This window comes from Leptopilina heterotoma, unplaced genomic scaffold (assembly GCF_015476425.1).
Source record: "Leptopilina heterotoma isolate Lh14 unplaced genomic scaffold, ASM1547642v1 Lhet_384, whole genome shotgun sequence".
Lineage (NCBI taxonomy): Eukaryota > Metazoa > Arthropoda > Insecta > Hymenoptera > Figitidae > Leptopilina > Leptopilina heterotoma.
Window position 1 is genome coordinate 540,019 of NW_025111057.1, and position 21,443 is coordinate 561,461.

Below are 21,443 nucleotides of genomic sequence, written 5' to 3' on the forward strand. Positions count from 1 at the left end.
GTGTTAGGTGACGTCACGTTACGTCACTAATTTTCAGGGCCGTATTCTTAAGACAAAGGAAAAGGGTGCATATACTTCTAGGCCAAACTTGAGGTGTATATATTTACGTTCCTGAAAGGTGCGCAGTAAGCATAATTTGAGCACATAACAGAGCTGAGTCTGGAGAAGTGGGAAATTTCTGAAAATGTAACAGTATGGGGACCCGACTGTATATCAGAAACGTCCAGCGTTTTGATTGGCTATGCTCATAGAGAATTTCCAAAACATTAAATAGAGAATTTCCAAAAAATTTAATGTTTTGGAAATTCTCTATGAGCATAGCCAATCAAAACGCTGGACGTTTCTGATTATACTCAGAACGGAGGAGGTATACAAGCCCCTTAAGATCCAATGTGGAAAATTATATGGGAAATAATTTACGATATCACCTGGGATTTCATATAATTTTCATTTCTATGTAAAATCCTACGTAAGATCCCATGTAATTTCCTATGTTATTTCCCTCATATGATACCATATGGGATCTTACGTAGGATTTTACATAGGAATGAAAATTATATGAAATCCCAGGTGAGATCGTATATTATTTCCCATTTAATTTTCCACATGGGATGTTACATAGGATCTCACGTTGTTTTTTTATTAATGATACAGAATACCACAGTTCATATACTTTCACCGCCAGGTGGCGAGAGCGACTTCTCCCCCTGTTAACATGATTTTTTAACACTATATAGGGGCTTGTATACCTCCTCCGTTCTGAGTATATTCAGAAACGTCCAGCGTTTTGATTGGCTATGCTCATAGAGAATTTCCAAAACATTAAACTTTTTGGAAATTCTCTATGAGCATAGCCAATCAAAACGCTGGACGTTTCTGATATACTTAGAACGGAGGAGGTGTACAAGCGCCTTATAACTGAGAGTTTATAGCTCAGAAGAAGTGTTTCAAATTATCGAATTTTTTCTCTTACTGATGATTTGAAATGATAATACAATTTATTATTTAATTTTTAATTAAATAATTTTTAATCCTTTGAAAATTCTCACAATGGATCCCTTATTTAAACACATATCAAATGTTTTGTGAAATCCTATGTGAAATCTTATATATGAAACATGAAAACCCATATGAAATCCTTTATGTATTCTCACATAGGAATTCATGTGGATTTTTATGTAGATACACAAACTCAAATTCCCACATGAATTCCTGTTTCAAATCTTGTCCCAAATATACATGTGCTTTTACATGGAATCCCATGTGAATTCTTACGTGGGATCTGGGATTTTATACAGGTTCTTGTACAAGAACCCACGTAAGATCCCATGTGGGTATTTTTAATAGGAAGCAGCGCCACCATGGCTGAGACGTCTCGGCGCTCTAATTTTTTTCGGTGAAAAAGAAGCCGCGAATATACCCACATATTAAAAAAAAAGATGTCTCCATTATCGGGACTGTAAATATTTAATAAAAATTAATTTTTTTTATGAAGAACAACAATATATTTACCAAAATATAAAAAAAGAATCATCTCTTAGAGCATTATATAATATAAAAATAATAATTTTTGACACCACTGCAGAGTTGAATCTCAAACCAAGGTGAGCCATCTTGAACTTTTTTCAGACAATAAATTTTAAAACATTTTTATTAAATTAATTAATAGAAAAATAATCAAAAATATGATACAAATTATAATGTCTTATGTGTCAGGTTCAAGGAGTGATTTTTTAGTCAAAATTTTTTTATATTATTTGAAATATTCCTTAAAATACAAAATACCTTGATAATACCCACACCCGCGATAATACCCACTTTTACCCTAGGTTTTTTGATTAAAATTATATAACTGAATTTTTTTGAGGTTGCAAACATGCAAGATTTTACTTGGGAGCAATGGGAACAATCCCCTTGCCCCTCACCTCGGCATAGACAATCCTTAAAAAGAAAATCCTTTCAATAAATAAGAAAAGTGTAAATATGTAAATTTACTTGAGTTTTAATGAAAAACTCTTAATTTCCAAAACTTAGCACTTGACAATTTATTTTTAAAAATAAACTACTGAAAATAAAATTACACACTAAGGAAATTCTTCAAAATTAATTTCTTAGTTCTTTAAATTTTGCATGAAATGTGTTGTACTTGAATTAATTTTAATTTTTCTATTAAAAGTTATTTCATAGAAAAGAAGAAAAATATCTGAAATTTCTTTCCTTAATGTAATTTGAATTTCTCTACAAAAGAAAAACAGCCTATTCATAATTAAGAACCTTATTTAAAATTAAGATTCCTTAAAGATGCTCACACACTGAAAAAATGTTGAGTACCGTGCAATTCCAATCGTCGGAAAGTGGGGGAACTATAGTTTGGATGTGCTACGTTCTCAATTCGGGAAATCTACGTTCCCATGTCGGTGGCGCTGAACACCCAAGATTTGAGACTCAAAACCTTGGGACTGCAATAGCCGCATCTTGGGCGTTCAGCACGCCCAAGTTGGAAATGCAGCTCCTCCAAACTAAAGTCGTATCGCATTCGTACATTTTCGGTCTACTTGGAACGGCACGTCACCCAAGATTTTTTCCGTGGATACTTCATATTAATAAAAATTTGTCTCAAAAATCTATTTAATTATTTTTTCTTTTTTTTAACAACATGCATGTTATTTGTAACAGACGTTTTGTCTCTAAATTGTAATAAAGTGAAAAGTACCATTTCTCCTGTAAATAACGCCGCCAGGATTTCGAATTCCGGGTTTGTGAATAAGAAGAATTGGAATTTTTTGCATTTTTTCCTCGGAAAACCATTCATCGTTTTCCATTCCAGGGATCAAAACTTCTCGCCGCATTTTATTAATTTGACTCGTCGCTAAGCAATTCTGCGTCACGTTGCTTCTGATTTCATCATCCCAGATGCCGCTGTGATTAACAAGTTCCGGAAGCACATTTTCTTCCTGCTCCAAATATAAATCTTCAGTTTCTATTTTAAGATGCGACTTGGTTCTTTTATCTGGAGCGAAAAAGCGCGGGTCCAAAACGGTCAAAGCAATTATTGAACTGTCGGGAATTTGGTTCGGCGACTTGAGAGTTTTCAGCTTTTCAAAAATACCTTTTTGAACCTTGAAAGCTTTCACATTTTCCGGCTTGGAGTAATAATGACGGCTCCAATCATTTTCCTGGCACTCTAGCATTACTTCAGCATTTCCGTTCATCGATTTGTCAATAGATTCAATGTTCGATTCAATTCCGATGTTGGGTAATTTCAGAGCATCTGTTAAAGCACAAAGAGTCAATGGACCACTGATTCGAAATCTATTCAACGAGTTTCTAAGTATCGTCATCTTGCATTCTCCTCCATTTTTAAAAACGGGCAGTTTCATTTCCTTTGGTATTTTAAAAGCAGAGGGCATTTTATTCACATCCTTAAAGTTTTCCTCTTCAAAAATCTCCTCAGAGTCAGCAGGAGATATAAGTTGAAATTTAAAATTGGAAACGAGATCGTAAAATATTTCCTGGTAAATTCCCGGATGGATCCAAAGCCAAATCGTTGAGAAAGTAACACTTTCATTGGAATGTTCAGGTTTCCACATGAAATTGATATTTCCTAGGGGGAAATAAGGAAATTCGTCTTTTTTGTAGAACATAATAGACTTTTCTTTTTCGCCTTTAAGAAAAGATTCCTCACGAAAGTTGAAAGATGGATCACAGTGTTTTTGAAGGGATGATATCAAAATTTCCAAGGGTCCCAAAATTTCCACACAGGTATAGTAAGAAATATCCTGAATTAACGAATGAGATGCTACGGCTTTATAATTTGCCTTAAAACATTTATCATTTGGATGCTCAGCTACTTTAAATCCCCATTTTTCAATCATTTTAAACCGTTTTGCGTGCCAAATGTGAGTTTCAAGCCAGAATTTGTCTCGTTTTCGACGATTGTATTCAAGAAGAAGATTTCTTGGACGTCGACGATGCTTTCTAGAAGGGACTTTATTTTTCTCAGCTGGCAATCCGGATTTTAACATTTGATTCCGATGAGATTCCCTTAATCGTCGAGGCATCCGCTTGACATTGTGCGACATTATCCGTCTACGCATGTGTCGAGGAAGTTTTTGAAAAATTAACTTTGTTTGTTGAGGATTTTCTAAAAATAAAAATAATACTTTAATTAAATTAATTGCTGTCTTAATTTTAATTTAAAGTCACTGAACAAAATTTTAATAGCTTTCAAAAAAATGTAGGGGAGGGTGGTCCCATACCGACCCCCTAAAGTGCAAAGGCTAAAAATGTGCCAAAAATGTGTTTCTTTGTCTTAGTCAAAATTTATTTGAGTAAAGGAACTATTTTTCTATGTTTCTTTATGGTTGCCGAGGTTTCTGATTGTCATTAATAAAAGATCTAAAGAAAAATCGAAAATTTACGTTTTTAACTTTTTCAAAATAAGTGGTGCGAAACCGACCCTTTTTTTGTGGGGAATTTCAAGAATAATCAAGATATTAAATTCTGATAGTAATTTGTTAGGGTGTGCGAGTGAGTGTAGACGAATTTATCGAAATTAAGTATTTATTAAATAAACCGAGATTAACAAATTACAGGGAATGTTATTAAACATGGACTGAATAATGAACTGAACAAAAGGTTCTTTTGAATGTGTGTGTTTTTAAGTGAAAGTAAAAGAAAGGCGATTGAAGCGCAACACTGAATCTGAATATTAAAGTTCTGAGTAAAAATGTCGTAAGAGCGCGAATTACAATTCCCAACATAATTAAAATAAAAATCAACAGTCTGTAATGAACTGTTAAATTATTTTGACTTCATTTAAATACATTTTAGGGTCTTTTCTGAACAAAAAAGTAAATAAATGAATCATTCGTAACTATACTCTGAGATTATTTATGTCCATAAGTTATGTTAACTTAGTTAAACTTGAATTAATATTAATACTTTATTTAAATAACGGTAATTTTATTTGTGACACTCGTTCCGGTCTCGGGGCGCCTACGACGCCCTCGACCTCCACTCGTGTCACAAAAATCATCGTAAACAAATTGGCTGCCTTTATTCCCGTGTTACTTACGATATTTTTTATTCCTAATGCACAAAAGTGTCCATTTCAGATAGTAGACGACAGGGAATAAAAGTCAGTCACTTGTTCGACTTATATGAAAATGGCGGGCGTTTTCTCCCTTGGGCAAAAATAACGCATGGGATCAGCGGTTATGTTTGCACACGGGTGAAAATGGACGCCATTTTCATATGGTCGAACAAATGAGTGACTTTACTCCCTGTCGTCAGCTATACCTAAAATTTAAAAAAATTTTTTTAAACAATTTTTTGTTTATTTACTCCTCTCTGAGAAAAATGTTATTAACATATTTGGATTCCTTATGAATTAACCTTTAATTTCATAAAAAAAATTGATGGAGACTTAACTGGTTCCGGAGATATTGAAGTTTTTGTAAAAAATAGTCATAGTTACAGCAGCTATGCACGACTGCGGTAACGTACTACGCGACTTGTGCAGTATGGTGCTATGGCGCGGCGACGCTTTTTTTACAAAAACTTCAATATCTTCGGAACCAGTTGAGTCTTCATCAATTTTTTTTATGAAATTAAAGGTGAATTCATAAGAAATCCAAATATGTTAATAACATTTTTGTCAGAGAGGAGTAAATAAACAAAAAATTGTTTGAAAAATTTTTTTAAAATTTTTTTATTTAAAAATTAATTTTTTTTTAATAACTTTATTTGCATTTTAAAGTACATACTTTTACCTGAAAAATGTGTAAATTTCATAAAAATCCATAAACAATATTTCGAGGTTTTCAAAATTTTATAAAATTAATATTAAAATTCAAAATGGCGTATCTTCAACAATTTTGAATTTTTGTTTTTTAAATTTGGGGGAAAGAAGTTTCTTATATAGAACTATAATCCCACGAAGTTTTGCGAAAATCGGTATACCCTTTGCAAATCGTGATATTTCTGACGTGAAATGCCTCGTAAACAAAAAAATTTTTTTTTTATTTTTTATTAAAAAAATTTTTTTTTGATAAACAAATTAATTTTTTTTTATTTTTTTTAAATTTATTTATACCTTATAATATAGAGAAGATTTTTCAAAAAGTCCTGAAATGGGCCTGATGTGTTAAATGAGTTTTAAAACATTTTCAAAAATCACTTGCAAGCATCACAGTGGGATTTTTTTTACAATTAACTTTTTAAAACCGTCTACAGCGTATAATTTTTAATCTATTTGAGTGTTCTTTGTTTTAAATTAAAGGGTCTACGCTGTAGACAGTTTTAAAAAGTTAATTGTAAAAAAATCCCACTGTGATGCTTGTAAGTGATTTTTGAAAATGTATTAAAACTCATTTAACACAACAGGCCCATTTCGGGACTATTTGGAAAATCTTCTCTATACTATAAGGTATAAATGAATAAAAAAAAATCCTGCCCAAAGTTAAAAAAATTTTTTTTGTTTACATTTCTTAAAAGTCGAAAGAAAACTAAAACTTTCATTTTTTGACAACTTTTTGCTAAACTCAATATTTTCGGACTTATAAGCTACTGAATATAGGTCTACAATTAAAAATTCAAAATTTCGAAAATTCATAACTCAAAAATTTGGACAATTAAACAAAAATAAAAAAATACGTATCTGTTTTTTTCGATACAGAATAGAAAAAAAATATTTTTGGCCGCTTTTAAAAGGTCGACTTAAATCTCACATATGTAAATATATATTAATTCATAATAATATAATTTTATTCATAAAGCAGATAATTCAGGATTTTTTAAGATTTTTTTGTTATAAATTTAAATACATAAATCGATTCGTTTTTGTGCAAGGAATATAATTTTGTGAAGAATTATAATTAAAATTTCTATAAGATAAAAAGTTAATTCAAAAAATACAAAAATATTTTCTTTCAAAAATTAAATAATTTATTCTCTATTTAGGTAGGGGAGACTGGGGTAAACCCGCTCACTTTTTTCAGATCGGATAAAATCTAGGAAATTATTCTCTAAATCCAAGTTAATTTATATCATTTGAAAGCTTATGATTTCTACTAAAAAAATAAAAAAGAGTTTTTGATTTATCTTTTTTAGTTTTACTTAGAGAAACTTTTTAATAAACATATACCAAATTTCGAAATCACAATTTTCCAGGGTAAACCCGCTCACTTTATCTTTTCTAGACGGAACAGTTTTATTTTTTAAATATTAAAGTTCGTCTTATTCCCGTCTTAAGTATGATTTATTATTGATAATTTATGAGTTATATAAACAATTCTATAAACAACAAATTGGTTTAATAAATAATGAACATAGATTTCATGAATTACAACTATGGATTTAAATAGTGTTATATTTTATTAAGAGAAAGTGAAATGTAGTTATAATTTTGGTTTTAATAAGTCATAAATAGTGTTATTGTTGAAATATAATACGTAAAATTATTTTATTCTAAATTTTAAATTTAAAACTAAGTGAGCGGCTTTACCCCGACTTCACATAAGCGACTTTACCCCGAGTGTATTCCTCACATTTCAGAATAAATTTAATTAAATCTTTTTAAAATAAGACAAAACTATATATGTACTTCGATGAAGGACATCCAATAGCAACAAAAAAAATTTGCCAGATAAATTAAGACTCAAAAATAATGATCGAAAAACTTAAAAATCCAAAATACGTTTTTTTTCTGACACCTCTAAAAACATTTGATCGTCTCTGATTCTGTGTTGAATTCATGAAACTAAACGAAAGTTCGTTAATATAAGTTGAATGTTAAGTACTATTCACAGTATCAATATCTCCATCTTAAGTTGAGTTCATCGCGTTAAATCGCTAGTGAGCGGGTTTACCCCAGTCTCCCCTACATTCTCGGCAATTTCCGGGTCGCTAGTCACTTTTTCTATATTTACTAGCGTCATATTCCTCGCTCGCTCGGAAGACATTTTCTTATTTATTTCCACTTACATAAATAGTTTTTGAGGTAAAGTGATTTCATATTTGTAATCTGTGGCCCCATAAGCTTCCGAGTAACACGTTTTAACCTTCGCGCTACCAAAGATTTTTGTATACGCGGACTACCGGACAGCCACCCGGGGTGGCTAAACGCTATTTTACTTTTATGTTCCCAAAACGATTAAAATTCATCAAACGTTTTGTATATAATTATGTGTTAATACAAATACTGTATTTTAATAATGTTTTATGACATTTATGACATAAAACATTTATCAGGGTGTCTAGCGAATTATGATTTTCAAATTCCCGGCAAAATCCCGGATTTCCCGGACCTAAAACTAAATTATTCCCGGATTTATTTTTAAAGACATTAATGACTATATACGATTAAAATTTCATAATTTTTTAAATACAGTGAAAACTGAATTATCCGAACTAATTCAGGCAGGATTTGGTTCAGATAATCAAAAGTTCGAATAATAGAAATTGCAATTATTTTCGTTTATATAAATGATCGTTTCGGAATTATTTTGCAACATCCAATGGCATTTATGTATTCTTTTAGATATTTACATTAAAAGTCACTGAGGTTCAACTGCAATAAGTTAAAAACATTAGGATTTATATTTAAACTTTCAATTTAAGTTTTCTAAATTCAATAGTTTTAGAGTTGTAGATAATTGAAAACAAGTGTACTTTTAAAAATCCAAACATTTCGTTACCTATAAAAAATGAAAAAATAGATTTACAATAATATATTTTCATCCTAATTGAAAATGTGAACTGAAATTTAACGTGAAATTGACTATTACCTATAATATATCTTTTTAAAATTTTTGAAAAATATAAGACTGAAGGTAGTTCTCCGGCTTCTATACACTTGTAAAAATTTATTTTCTTCAAATTTTGAGGAAAAATGTTTCTTCGGGTGCCCTTTAAATGTGGTAAAAATTTCAAAACCCTTTGCGATGCTAAATTTTGACTTATTCAAGTTCAAACTTTTACTTTTCCATGCGATTATGTTAAAAATAAAAAATGTCAACCACAATATCTCGTTTTTTGACATGGCAAAAGGTTTTGAAATTTTTACCACATTTAAAGGGTACCCGAAGAAATATTTTCTCAAAATATGAAGAAAATCTATCGAAAATTAATTTTTAAAAGAGTAGCTGCCAGAGAACTATATCTTAAATTGAATTTTTTTTATAGATTTTAATGAATTAGCGAAACTTTCCAAAAATTCCCGGATATTTTTTTCAATTCCCGGCAATTTCCCGGGTTTTTCCCGGTCGAACTAAATTCCCGGTTTTCCCGTTTTTCCCGGACGCTAGACACCCTGAATTTATGTTTTATTATTAAAAAATTATTTAAACAAATTATTGTTATTATTTACCAACTTTTTCCAGAATACACCTAGAAAGTTGCAGTTTTTTTCTAATTTTGCAATTTACTAAATCTTATATGATTACAGATAAAGAATAGAAATTGAATAAAAATTGTACTATTTTTTAAACAATTTTTAAACAAATTATTGTTGTTATTTACCAACTTTTTCCAGAATGCACCCAGAAAGTTGCAGTTTTTTCCTAATTTTGCAATTTACTAAATCTTATATGATAACAGATAAAGAATAGAAATTGAATAAAATTTGAACTATTTTTTAAACAATTTTTAAACAAATTATTGATGTTATTTACCAACTATTCGCAGAATGCACCTAGAAAGTTGCAGTTTTTTCCTAATTTTGCAATTTATTAAATCTTATATGATTACAGATAAAGAATAAAAATTGAACTATTGTTTAAACAATTTTTAAACAAATTATTGTTGTTGCTTACCAACTTTTACAGAATGAACATACAAGGTTGAATTTTTTTTCTAATTTACACATTTTCGTAGTTTGTTAAAAAAGTACCTTCTATTTTTTATACTTATATTAATAAGCATTTAAACAATTTTGTTTTTTTGAATCAATCATAAATTATAAGCCAAAATGATAAAATTTATTGTTATAAAAATAAATATTGTTAACAATTTTTATAAATTTTCCTATCTATGACATTAATTGTTCTTTTGCACAGTTGTACTGTGCGCAACTTGATACTGTGTAATATTTTTGAAAAATTTGAAAACACAGTATTAATTTATAAAATTACAGTGATAATATTGTAAAGAACAATTTGTTTACAAATTGTTTAAACAATAGTTCAACTTTTATTCTTTATCCGTAATCATATAAGATTTAGTAAATTGCAAAATTAGGAAAAAACTGCAACTTTCTAGGTGCGTTCTAGGAAAAGTTGGTAAATAACATCAATAATTTGTTTAAAAATTGTTTAAAAAATAATCAAATTTTTATTCTTTATCAGTAGTCATATAAGGTTTAGTAAATTGCAAAGTTAGGAAAAAACTGCAACTTTCTAGGTGCATTCTGGAAAAAGTTGGTAAATAATAACAATAATTTGTTTAAACAAATAAAAAATGTATTATAACATCATAATATATTTTATTTATTGATAAAAAACAATTTTACTGTATAAGTTTAATGATTTTATTTTTATTTTTTTGCAATATAAAAAAACACCTGGTCAATTTTTAGTATTCTCGTACATACTTTTTTAATTGTTATAAATAAACAACACTGTTAAAAAAGATTGTAAATTTACAATACTTTAATACAAAAAGTGATTGAAAATTGACAAATATTGTATATGAAATAATTTCAAAAACGCGTGTTTGAAAGATTTGTAAATTTACAATATTTTCAAACAAAAGTGTTTGAAATTTTCAAAAATTTTTGTATGGATTAACTTCAAATACATATGTTTGAAAGATTTGTAAATTTACAATATTTTCAAACAAAAATGTTTGAAATTTTCAAAAATTTTTGTATGGATTAACTTCAAATACATAAGTTTGAAAAATATGTAAATTTACTACCTTTTCATAAAAGAGTGTTTGAAAAATTTATGTGTAAAGTAATTCAATGCACATATGTTTTAAAATATTGTAGGTAAATTTACAACTTTTTCATTGAAAAGTACTTAATTTAAATTTTTTTGAGTTTTTATACAAAATAGCTTCAAACATATGTGTTTAATAATTCTGTAAATTAGTTTAAAACAATATTTATAAGTAAATACATTTTCAAATGTTGAAATAACTAAAATTTTTTTTAATCAGTTTAATTAGTTAAATTTGACAAAACTTGTTAAGAGAAAAAACATTTTGGATGATATAATATAATTAATATAGTTAGTTATTTTGTACAGATTAAAATTTAAAAACTGCTGAATTAAATAGAAAAATATTTTTCCATAAAAAATCTTCTGTGTATAAAGTATTGTTTAAATATTTCTTAAACATCTTAATACATATCATAAATTTAACAGAAACGTGAAGAGAAAAAAAGTAAAGAATACAAGAATCGGTTGGTGAAGAATTTTAAAGATATTGAATCTTTAGAAATTTAGAAGAAGTAAAAAAAAGGGAATGGTCCACATATTTCTCACTACTGATACTTTGCAAGAGATTTTCATAGCCTCCCTTGGTCGAGCGCGTCTAGGCGCAGCTCCCAAGGTTGATGGCTCCATACAAGACACACTATACACAGACAACACTATATACGACTAAGGGTTCAAATCGTAGTGTCGCATTTCCGTAAAAATGCTAATGAAACTTTTTTTTAAATTAATTTACATTTATTGTAACATATCAAAACACAATATAAACAGTTTAGATTTTTTATTTAAATATTTAAATCGTTTTGGTATTTCAAACAGATTTGTTTGAAATTTCAAACAGTTTTGTTTTAAATTTCAAACAAAACTATTTGAAATTTCATTCAAACACTTTGTATTAATTTTACAAAGAAAAGTTTGAAAATTTTAAAGAAATGTGTTTTAAAATTTAATAAGAAAATTTGTATTAAATTTAAAAATGTGTGTTGTAGTTTTCCAAAATTGTATATGATAATTGCTTCAAACATTTTTGTATTAAATTTGTAACAAAAATTTTTAACAGTGAAGAAGAAATGTAAAAAAAAAATTTATTTTTGTTTTTTTCGAAAGTAGATAAAATTTTGTTCAGTGAGTTAAAATGGCGATTCGATTGATACAAAATTCGAGCAGATATACAACATTATGTATTAGTTGGCCACCTTGGGTGGACATCCGGTAGCGCGAAGGTTAAGGGAATCGGATCAAATTTGAAAATTTTTTCCGCCATTTTGAATTTTTAAAAAGTGACTTCAGATTCGTAATCAGCGACCCTAAAAACCCCCGAGTAACAAGTTTAATCGAATCTGTTCAAATTTGAATTTTGTCCGCCATTTTGAATTTAAAAAAAAACTTTAAATTTATATTCGGGGACCCTAAAAACTGTTAAAGAATGAGTTACAAAATAATTTACCCCGTTTTTTGCTTTTAATTCATAAAAGTATTTTGAGATTTTTGGACCTTTTGACTTTCGACAGCTCTATTGGCAATTATTTTTCATAATTAATTTTTTTAATTTAGACCAATATCTCTTTAATTGCGTCAAATAATTATTTATGTAGTCCTTATACCAAATTTATAATAAATAAATTAATGTTCTTCCATTTGCATACGTAAAAGTATTAGCACACTAAAAAAAATTATCTCATTCAAATAATTTTTTTTATCTATATATTTATTTGATTCAAATAACTTGAATTATGGGAATATACGAAACTTTTTTCTTAGAAAATGCAGGTTCGCAAACTTAGACCAAAAGAATTTAAAAAATTTGAAACAATCTTATAAACCCCTTCGCTGTTTGGAAAAAAAATCATATGATTGGCCCAAAATGTTCAGGAAAATCTGGTAGATGAATTTTTATTAAACTTAGTATACAAGGGTTTTTGGGGTCGCTGAATATAAATTTGACGTCAAAAAAAATTCAAAATGGTGGATCCAATATGTCGGACAAAATTTTTAAATTTTAAACAGATATTATAAACAAAAAAACAAAGAACAGAAAGTGTAATGTAAAACCTTTGCAGCCTCCACGCGGCATATTCTGGGGTCATGATTCGTTTTATCAGCTAATGCAAAGGATATAGAATAGAGTACAAAATTTGATAAAAATCGGGATGAATTAAAAAAATTACGTCCCTCATTTTGAATTCATAATTTTTTATTTTGAAAGACAAATTTAAATTCAGCGACCCAAAATATCGCTAGATACTGAAATTGATAAAAATCCAAATGAATTTTAAAAATTATGTCCACTATTTTGAATTTTTAAAATGAAGGTCAAATTTGAATTTAGCGACCCGAAAAACCCCTAGATACTGAAATTAATAAAAATCCAAATGAATTTCAAAAAGTATGTCCGCCAATTTGGATCCTGCATTTTGAAGTTTTAAAAATGATGGTCAAACTCGAATTCAGCGACCTGAAAAACCCTGAAATTGATAAAAATTCAAATGAATTTCAAAAATGATGTCCGCCATTTTGAATTTTTTAAAATTAAGGTCAAATTCGAATTCACCGACTTCAAAAACCCTTATACACTAAATGTGACTTAAATTAGAAATAAATTTTCATAAATTTTACTTGTTTTTAAATTGTTATATTATTTAAAAATAATAAATAATCATTTATTTAATACTTAATTTAGGATCATTGCAATCAATAGTGTGTTAATAATGATATAAAACAATTTATTTTATAATTTACATAAGAAATTGCATTTATTTTGCGCTAAGAAGTTTACTGCCCAACGGTCGTTAACAGGCAACGGGTTAACAGAAAAATAATTTTTAAAATTTAAACATATTTTTTACTAAATTTTCTTGAAAAATCTACATCATATCACACCCTTGAACGAAATTAAATGAAAAGGCCTGTCAAACACAAAGAAATTACAAGTAAGGTTATGCTAAAATAAAAGAGCGGACCGGATGATCCCGTGTAGAAATTTTTTCGTGGCCTTCCTAGAAATAGACTACAGCTAGATATCATTTGTCGTGGAAAATTATTTTGAACAGGGACAGTGTACAAGTTTAAATATATTACAGCAAAAAGAAGATTTATTAGAAAAAGGACATGTGATGTGTCATCATTCATAATAACAAATACTTTTGTATTACTCTTTTGTTTGTTTAAGAGTTAAACAAACAAAAGAGTAAAGTTGAAAAATATTCTTTTATTATTTATAAACCTAAAAATTATTCCCAGTATGTAGAAACTGCTTATTTTAATATCCAGGAACTGGCTAGGAATGATTTATTTCACTAGACAAGGACTAGACAAAATAACTGTACAAAATCTTGACGTTGCTAGCGTTACATCCCTCGTTCAAGCCTGTCGATTTTTCCCATCTAGTTGCTAGATTCAATCTAGCACAACTGGACAGTTTCTCATACACTTCCACGGTAAATTTCTACACGGGATGTTTTGATCTGCCATAATTAAGAATGTGAAGTTACGTGTAACTTTAAGAATTTTAGGTAAAGTACGTTAAAAAATCTGCCCGCCCTTCGGGCGGACACATTCTCATCCGCGCTTCGCGCGGAAGGCTCGCTTCGCTCGCAAGTTTCAGCGCGCCTCGGGGCGCGCGAATTTTGGTCGTCGCGCTTCGCGCTCCGAGGATTGTTGCGCGCTTCGCGCGCAAATAGCTCGCTTCGCTCGCAGTCATCCACGACCGTTGTGCATTATTTGCGTTCTTTTCCTTTTTTCTATTATATGTTTCAAGGAATTATTTTTTCTTAAAGTTACTACGACTTTAAGGATTACATTCTCATCAGATATTTTTGCTTGCTGATAATTGCGAGATTAAGTGAACTTAAATGCAAATTTTTGTTCTTGCTGATCGAAAATGAGAAATTATTTTAACTACTAAATATTTTCGCAGAAATATGGGTTGTTGAAGAAGCTACAATATTTTAAAAATACAAGTCGGGTAACAGTGACAAGCCTTAAGCCGCTCACTGCTACTTGACTAGTATTATTCCTGTCAACCACGCGTTCGTCCCCTTATTGCAGCCAGCCCTTCATTTGTCAATAACAATTATTTGTATAAACTGCTGCTCAAATTGATTAAATCATAAAATATCTCTATGTTTTTATGAACATCTTAATTATTTGCAAAATTTAAAAATAACACTAGTTTTTAGGCGCTTTAGATAAGAAAAATAATAAAATAATAATAACTACATAGTATACTTCTTATGAGATTCAATGCAATTCGAGGGGTAAAACATATAAAAAATTCAAATTGTTTATAAAATTATTATTAAAAATATGAAATTTTTAAATTTACAATCATGAAAATATTTTCATTTGAAAGAGTGAACTACTATGTGTAGTCAGTGTAAATTTCATTAATTTACTGTAAACGCATTTTAAGTTATTAATTATTTTTCTAAATGATGTAGTATTCTGTTCTAATGCAAACAAAAAATTTCAAATTTAAAAAAACAGTTAAAAGTTTTACTTTATATATTCTAAACAACAGATATTTATAAAAGTTTTAAGATTTTAAAAAACAATAAATTTTTTTAACACAGTAGAACTGGTTGGGTCCAAAAACTTAAAAAAAAAAAAAAAAAGTTTTTTAAAAAAAATGTTGTAGAGAAAAGTTGTTTGTATTTTCCTAATCTAAAATAATATAAAGTTAAAAATTCTGAAATTTGAAAAAATTGAGTTTTCAAAATTTTGAAACTACCGTAGTTTTTGTAGTTTTCAACGAAAATGGCTGGTTAACGAACTTAACCTTCATTTTTACACCAACTTTAAGTGTGTTAAATTTAAAAACGATCAGATAAGATTTTTAAAAGTTATTGTGTCAACAACATTTTGGTCTACAGACGGACATACATACAGACAGACAGACAGACACACAGACAGACGGACTCGCCGGACCATGTTTTTCGGGTTCAGGGGACCTCAAAACGTAAAGATTTCATAAAATTATCAAAAGTCAATTTTCGACCAAAACTAATACTTTCTCATGTGATGAGAATGTAATAAAAATTAGTTTTTTGGAAATAACTCGAAAAGTTTAGGGTTTAGCAAAAAGTTGTCAACAGCAAAGTTGTAGATGATGCAAAACCGAGAAAAAAAGTCTCGGGTAGCAAAATCGCATATGCAATAATGTCGGAGATAATGGAGTCGGAATATTGAATTTTTTTCAAAAAAGCGCACAAAAAATATAAATAGAGAGTGGTTTTTCCGAAAATTACGACTTTTTTGTGTACAATTATGTTTTTCGAGTATTTTAGGGTGAGAATATGTCAAAATCAGTTAACTGACTTTTATTCCTTTCAAAAAATTCGATTTTCAGTGTTATTTTAAGATTTTTTTTAGTTTTTTTGACCATTTAAGAGACTATAACTTCGAAAATTGAGTTTTCATGAAAAAATGTTGTAGAGAAAAGTTGTTTGTATTTTCCTAATCTAAAATAGTATAAAGTTAAAAATTCTGAAATTTGAAAAAATTGAGTTTTCAAAATTTTGAAACTACCGTAGTTTTTGTAGTTTTCAACGAAAATGGCTCGTTAACGAACTTAACCTTTATTTTTACACCAACTTTAAAGTGTGTTAAATTTAAAAACGATCAGATAAGATTTTTAAAAGTTATTGTGTCAACAACATTTTGGTCTACAGACGGACATACATACATACAGACAGACAGACAGACACACAGACAGATGGACTCGCCGGACCATGTTTTTCGGGTTCAGGGGACCTCAAAACGTAAAGATTTCATAAAATTATCAAAAGTCAATTTTCGACCAAAACTAATACTTTCTCATGTGATGAGAATGTAATAAAAATTAGTTTTTTGGAAATAACTCGAAAAGTTTAGGGTTTAGCAAAAAGTTGTCAACAGCAAAGTTGTAGATGATGCAAAACCGAGAAAAAAAGTCTCTGGTAGCAAAATCGCATATGCAATAATGTCGGAGATAATGGAGTCGGAATATTGAATTTTTTTCAAAAAAGCGCACAAAAAATATAAATAGAGAGTGGTTTTTCCGAAAATTACGACTTTTTTGTGTACAATTATGTTTTTCGAGTATTTTAGGGTGAGAATATGTCAAAATCAGTTAACTGACTTTTATTCCTTTCAAAAAATTCGATTTTCAGTGTTATTTTAAGATTTTTTTTAGTTTTTTTGACCATTTAAGAGACTATAACTTCGAAAATTGAGTTTTCATGAAAAAATGTTGTAGAGAAAAGTTGTTTGTATTTTCCTAATCTAAAATAGTATAAAGTTAAAAATTCTGAAATTTGAAAAAATTGAGTTTTCAAAATTTTGAAACTACCGTAGTTTTTGTAGTTTTCAACGAAAATGGCTCGTTAACGAACTTAACCTTCATTTTTACACCAACTTTAAGTGTGTTAAATTTAAAAACGATCAGATAAGATTTTTAAAAGTTATTGTGTCAACAACATTTTGGTCTACAGACGGACATACATACATACAGACAGACAGACAGACAGACACACAGACAGACGGACTCGCCGGACCATGTTTTTCGGGTTCAGGGGACCTCAAAACGTAAAGATTTCATAAAATTATCAAAAGTCAATTTTCGACCAAAACTAATACTTTCTCATGTGATGAGAATGTAAAAATCATTTGTATCCATGTTATTTTACTACAAGTTAATTAAATCTCTTGCTTTTGCACAACTCGAGTCTAGGGCGCGCAAAATGCCCCACAGAGCGTGTAATTATTTTCAAATGACACTAATATAAATATAGAATACACAATATTAGTATAAAACATGTTCAGAAATTCGAATTTGAGTAAAATAATATTTTATGAAACTAAATCTATGATTATATAATAAAATATTTTAAAAATCACTTTTCTCAAAAAGCCCTAGATGGAAGATGTTAATTTTTGGTTTTACATGATCTAGAAACAATATATTTTAAGAATCTGGAAGAAAATTCAAAGTGTGCGGCCTTTTCATTTAATTTCGTTCAAGGGCACCGTGATCATGTTTTATATTTTTTGAAGGATAGTTTTTTGTACAAAAAAATTATTTCAAATTGAAATTTTTGTGTATAACTTTGCCGACCTGCAATTTCTAAAAAAAATTACACGTTAATGTCTACAAGAATTTTTAAGAATTTAAAAGTGTTCATGTTTTTAGAAGTTATTTAAATTTTTGAAAAACATTGACAATAATGATTTTTTAAAAATATCTTACACAGAAATAGAATTTTTAAATCTCAATACTCAATAATCTAATTCTTTTCACTTACATTACAATTCAACACTTCTTATTTTGGAAATTTCGTATTTTGGACATTTTGGGCTTTGGAAATTTTGTATTGTAGAAAAATAATTTTTAGATTGTGTATGGATTAAAAAATTCAATTTTAAAGTTCTGAATGTTCTTCGCATGCTTTATAGTGATAGAACACTACTGCGCATGCGTTATAGTAATAGAACACTAATGCTCATGCGTAATAATGATAGAACACTACTGCGTATGCGTTATAGTGATAGAACACTACTGCGCATGCCTGACATTGACAGAACACTACTGCGCATGCGTTATAGCGATAGAACACTGCTGCGTATGCGTTATAGTGATAGAACACTACTGCGCATGCGTAATATTGACAGAACACTACTACGCATGCGTTATAGTGATAGAACACTACTGCGCATGCGTAACATTGTCCGAACACTACTGCGCATGCCTGACATTGACAGAACACTACTGCGCATGCGTTATAGCGATAGAACACTGCTGCGTATGCGTTATAGTGATAGAACACTACTGCGCATGCGTAATATTGACAGAACACTACTACGCATGCGTTATAGTGATAGAACACTACTGCGCATGCGTAACATTGTCCGAACACTACTACGCATGCCTGACATTGACAGAACACTACTACGCATGCGTTATAGCGATAGAACACTGCTGCGTATGCGTTATGGTGATAGAACACTACTGCGCATGCGTAACATTGTCCGAACACTAATGCGCATGCGTAACATTATCCGAACACTACTGCGCATGCCTGACATTGACAGAACACTACTGCGCATGCCTGATATTCATAGAACATTACTGCGGGGGCGCATGATTATCGCCCAAAATTCAATTTCATAATATTCAAAACATCGAAATTCTTCTTATCGAAACGTCAATTCATATAATTTTCATATTTCGAAATACCATTCAACATAATTGTCATTTTGTCGAATAATCATTGATTCTAATTTTTAAATAATCGAATCGTTTTTTAACATAATTTTTATTCTGTCGAAAAATCTTTTGACATATATTTTATTATTCTTAATGACTATTTGTCATAACTATTAATTCACCGAATGACTACATAACCTAAAATTCATTCACACTAATCGCCATTTAATATAATTTGTATGTTTGAGAAACGTCAATTCACATAATTTTCATATTTCGAAATACCATTCAACATAATTTTCATTTTGTCGAATAATCATTGATTCTAATTTTTAAATAATCGAATTGTTTTTTAACATAATTTTTATTCTGCCTAATGTCTACTGGTTAGAAGTATTAAATGTTCGAATTATCAATTCGTCGAATGCCCAAAACATAGAATTGTTAATTCGTAGAATGCTCAAATCATCGAATTTTCAATTCGTCGAATGTTCAAAACGTCGAATGTTCAAAACTTCGAATGCTGAAAACATAGAATTGTTAAATCGTCGAATGCTTAGAACATCGAATTGTCAGTTCGTGGAATGCTCAAATAGTCGAAGCGCCATCTGTTCGAATTGTCAAGTAGTAGAATGGTGAAGTAATCGAATGGACAAATAGTCGAAACGCCATCTGTTCGAATTGTCAAATAGTAGAATAGTAAAGTAGTCGAATGTTCAAAAAGTCGAATCGTCAATTCGTCGAATGCTTCAAACATCGAATTTTTAGTTCGTCGAATAATCAAAATGACGAAATGTTTATTCGTCGAATCGTCAAAACGTCGAATTGCCGAAATTTCGAAAAATTTGTTTGATTTAATTAAACATTAACTTAAAACAAACAAATGTTTAATTAAATCAAACAAATTTTTCGAAATTTCGGCAATTCGACGTTTTGACGATTCGACGAATAAACATTTCGACATTTTGATTATTCGACGAACTAAAAATTCGATGTTTGAAGCATTCGACGAATTGACGATTCGACTTTTTGAACATTCGACTACTTTACTATTCTACTATTTGACAATTCGAACAGATGGCGTTTCGACTATTTGTCCATTCGATTACTTTACCATTCTACTACTTGGCAATTCGAACAGATGGCGCTTCGACTATTTGAGCATTCCACGAACTGACAATTCGATGTTCTAAGCATTCGACGATTTAACAATTCTATGTTTTCAGCATTCGAAGTTTTGAACATTCGACGTTTTGAACATTCGACAAATTGAAAATTCGATGATTTGAGCATTCTACGAATTAACAATTCTATGTTTTGGGCATTCGACGAATTGATAATTCGAACATTTAATACTTCTAACCAATAGACATTAGTCAGAATAAAAATTATGTTAAAAAACAATTCGATTATTTAAAAATTAGAATCAATGATTATTCGACAAAATGAAAATTATGTTGAATGGTATTTCGAAATATGAAAATTATGTGAATTGACGTTTCTCAAACATACAAATTATATTAAATGGCGATTAGTGTGAATGAATTTTAGGTTATGTAGTCATTCGGTGAATTAATAGTTATGACAAATAGTCATTAAGAATAATAAAATATATGTCAAAAGATTTTTCGACAGAATAAAAATTATGTTAAAAAACGATTCGATTATTTAAAAATTAGAATCAATGATTATTCGACAAAATGACAATTATATTGAATGGTATTTCGAAATATGAAAATTATATGAATTGACGTTTCCATAAGAAGAATTTCGATGTTTTGAATATTATGAAATTGAATTTTGGGCGATAATCATGCGCCCCATTACTGCGCATGCGTTTGCGTATATGTATATACGATACTATGAATACAGTAGAACCTCGGTTATCCGAGCCTCGATTATCCGAGATTCCGGATTATCCGAGGCACTAAACATGCTCGGATAATGTGGAATAACTCGGATAAAACGGATCGAGCGACTAAATTTGGAAAATAAATTTTACAAAACCACTATTTGTGATCATTGCATTTAAAATTTCGTCCATTTTTGTCATTTAATATTATTCTAACACTTTAAACACATGAAAAATAATTTAAAATTTTGAAATTTTCATTGGTTCCGTGTTATCCGAGTTTTCGATTATCCGAGGTACATCTTCCCCACATTACCTCGGATAATCGAGGTTCTACTGTAAATGATAAAAGTCGAACGACCGAACGATGAAGTACGGAAGTACACGAACGACGGACGACAAAACGACGACGAATATGTTAATATTATAGGAGATATATGTTAGATGAATTTGATTTAGGTTTCAATAA

General features: G+C 29.5%; 1 protein-coding gene across 1 annotated transcript in view; it reads right to left on the minus strand.

The window, feature by feature from the left end:
* Positions 1-21,443, minus strand: part of LOC122505976 (ribonucleases P/MRP protein subunit POP1) — a 103,124-nt gene that overhangs the window by 34,235 nt on the left and 47,446 nt on the right. Inside the window, exon 2 of the mRNA XM_043617901.1 lies at positions 2,714-4,144. Within this exon, the coding sequence (XP_043473836.1) occupies positions 2,714-4,144 (1,431 nt within the window). The remainder of the gene's footprint in view (positions 1-2,713; positions 4,145-21,443) is intronic.